Source organism: Lathyrus oleraceus, chromosome 7 (assembly GCF_024323335.1).
Source record: "Lathyrus oleraceus cultivar Zhongwan6 chromosome 7, CAAS_Psat_ZW6_1.0, whole genome shotgun sequence".
Lineage (NCBI taxonomy): Eukaryota > Viridiplantae > Streptophyta > Magnoliopsida > Fabales > Fabaceae > Lathyrus > Lathyrus oleraceus.
Genome location: NC_066585.1, coordinates 91,106,208 through 91,109,673, shown reverse-complemented (window position 1 = coordinate 91,109,673; position 3,466 = coordinate 91,106,208). Strand labels below are relative to the sequence as shown.

Here is a 3,466-nt window from a genome sequence, read left to right as displayed (position 1 = left end):
TAATGCAACTAAAACATGACTTTGATGTAGATGAAAAATGATTTTGATGAAGATAAGGAAATAGCTTTGATTCATATGAAAATTGTTTTGATGCAAATGAAAAGAATTAAGGTAAATTAAGTGTAACTACACATAATAGAGAATAAAGGAACAATCATAAAAATTATGAAGATCTAAGACTAAACTTGAAGCACAAGTAAATCTAGCAAGTAAAAACACTAATACAACAAAAACAATAAAATACGATGAAAAGTATGATTGAGTACATCTTCTTATATAGTAGGGTGGTCATAACAACTTCCTAATCTTTAGGTGTGGGATACAGAATCTCCCATTACGACCTTATTATCTGAATCCTAGCACTACAACAAACAAGACCTTAGACAACGCTTTTTTTAGCCTTAGACAGCGCTTTAAAGCGCTGTCTAAACCTCCGCTGCTAAAGGTTTAGACAGCGCTTTTTTAAATCTTAAAAGCGCTGTCTAAGCCCCCCCCCCCCCCCCCCCCCCCCCCCTTAGACAGCGCTTTGGCCAAAAGCGCTTTCTAAGACCCTCATATTTTAATTTTTTAGGTATACCTTAGACAACGCTTTTCAAAAAGCGCTGTCTAAGCCCCCCCCTTAGACAGCGCTTTTGCCTAAAGCGCTTTCTAATCCCCCCCTTAGACAGCGCTTTTTACAAAAGCGCTGTCTAAGGTATACGAAATTTTTTGAAGCTTTTGTTTTAAACCACATTTTTTCCAGGTTTAGGGTTTAAATTAAAAAATATTTTTAATTTAAAACACATCCCATTGAAATTTGATAAGGTTGGGTAATGGGTTATGTAAACTGAGGTTCTATGTTGGATCACATAGACTTGTTTAAAATACTAAACAGTAATTTAGGGGGAATTTTCTGTCCAAAATTCAAAATATTTGAAACTAGTATTCAATAACCAAAATAAGATCATGCCCAGTAAAATAAACATAATTAAAATATCTTTTATCAAATCACAGTACAGAACTTCAAAAGCAAACAAAAATTACCAAAACTGATAATTTCACCATACAGAAATCGGGAATTACTTTCAACATAGATGATAAAATCTCTATACTAAGAGTGCCAACCAAATCTCATATGCCAGAAAATGCCTTCTTTGCACCACTGGATGATCCAGCTGGGATGACTTTCAATACATTGAACCTCACTGTCTTGGAGAGTGGCCTATAGAAGTGGCACAAGTAAAGGCTTAGTCACACACATACATATACCAATATCTATATGATAATATACTAAAATAAAAGTATCTATGGGTTAATACAGAAATGATAGAATTCTGCTAGAGTTTCACCTGCATTGACCAATAATGACATGATCACCTTCCTTAACACGGAAGGCAGGTGACACATGAGCTGGAATGTTGGAATGCCTCTTCTCATACCTAAGTAGAGCACGTAAGGAAAAAGGTTTTACAAATTATGTTTATCCAAGCATGCAAATTAAAAATGAAGAGCATGCCATTAAAGGAGAATACCTCTGATATTTCTTAATGAAGTGAAGATAATTCCTCCTGACAATAATAGTCCGATTCATTTTGGCACTGTGACAGGTTCCGGCTATGATACGACCACGGATGGAAACATTGCCAGTGAATGGACACTTCTTGTCAATAAAGGTTCCTGTATTTGAAATTCAAAGGTCATTTCTGTATTAGAAGCAGAAATAAAATAACCATAACCATATAATCATACAGAGATATATTAAGAATAGTCTGCCTCTATATATTGAGACCATTATTCTGTTTGCAATTAACACTTTCATGAAGCAAGATACAAGCATTTACATTTGCCCCACATATATACCAATTCTTTCAAAATAGATACCAAAACCATTCATTAAAAAGCAACACCTAATAACTTGAACAAGTATTGAGGATTTCTAAGCACATCATAGAGACCCGAGACCTCAATACTTCCAATAGGAATACAATACAAAACACACAACAAAAACAGAGTTGGCAACCTCACAAGTATGAAATCATAGAAAAATATAGAGATGTAATTAAGCATCCACTACACAAATCCAAAATGCTCTAGTAGTATTCTATTGCATTATTTCTATCTTTCTCTAATTTTGATTTGCATCAATTCGCTATCAAAGTGTGTTCATCACTCATCTCCTTCAAAAGGCTACATTTATACATTCAAAACCAAACATCAACACACTCTCGAAGACACTCCATATATATACAAACACTGAGATATATAAATACAGAGAGAAAGGAACCTTCGATGGCTTCTTTGGGGGTCTTGAATCCAAGACCAACAGATTTCCAGAAGCGATTTCCACCTTTACCGGGCCTCTTCCCCTTACCAGATTTCTTCGAGCTACGAAATTGAGCAAAAACAACAAACAAATATGGATCAACAATCATCACAGTTAAAAACAAAACACACATTGAGATATGAAGTGCTGAATATACCATAAAAACACTTTGGGTTGTTTGAGATAAGCCTTCTCAGTCTGTAACAGATTAAAAAATACACATCAATGGAAAATCGAAACATAGCAGAATGAAAAAACGAAAAACGAAGCAACAAGAAGTTACTTGTTCAGCCATGGTGGAATTGCGGAGGAGGGATTTGGTGAAGCCGCACGCACTGGAAACCTTCTCGCTCAGATTTTTGGTAGAGGATGAGAAACCCTAACCTGATTGTTATATGTCTACCCGGTCAAACCTTAAACCTAAACCTGATTGTTCTAAATTTTTTTTTTAATTGAAAGACTTTAAACAGCGCTTTCTCAAAAGCGCTGACTAAGGTCTATATTTAAAAGCGCTTTCATTATTTTTTTAGAACATTTTCCGTGTTTTATTTTTATTTTAACCTTAGACAGCGCTTTCTTTTAAAAGCGCTGTCTAAGATGCGCTGTTAAAAAACCTTTTTGGCGTAGTGTAGACTATCGTTGATGATGAAAACAAGGTTAATTGTATCATCGACTCGACTTGACTCCTTGGAACATGAAAAATTGCAGGGGATGGGATAATCGGAGTACCGACTGGATTTGAAATAACCAAAGCAATCCTTTTTTGAGATAGCATCCATCAACAAATGAGTTTCAATGTTTCTTGTAGCACCCTAAAGCCCAAAACTTATATAAAAAGGCCTACTCGGCATTTTAAGGTGTCACCAACGAGAACCCTTCAAATTCATCAAACAATTATCATCATGCAACCGAAATCATACAATAGCAACCTCAATAGAACTTCATCAAATAAGTTTTAAACATTTTAAAACACCAAAATCAACTTTAACTCAAAAATATAACCAAATTCACATCCTCGATGTTACACGATCAGATCATTAAATCCACTAATGCGCGATAAAATAAAAACTAAAAATGAAGAATAGCTCCAACAATCCATTTTCCACACACAACAATAACTTTTACTCATGAGTTATGAAGCTCCGACACGCCATTCACACGATG

At 35.1% G+C, this 3,466-nt stretch overlaps 1 protein-coding gene across 1 annotated transcript; it reads right to left on the bottom strand.

Moving 5' to 3' along the window:
• Positions 1–1,110: 1,110 nt before the first annotated feature.
• Positions 1,111–2,635, bottom strand: LOC127105298 (40S ribosomal protein S11). The gene is made up of 4 exons (XM_051042466.1): positions 2,264–2,635; positions 1,512–1,656; positions 1,329–1,418; positions 1,111–1,201 (listed from the first exon to the last, which is right to left on the bottom strand). The coding sequence occupies exons 1-4, from the start codon at positions 2,460–2,462 to the stop codon at positions 1,111–1,113; spliced, it is 525 nt and encodes a 174-aa protein (XP_050898423.1). The 5' UTR covers positions 2,463–2,635.
• Between the last annotated feature and the right edge of the window lie 831 nt (positions 2,636–3,466).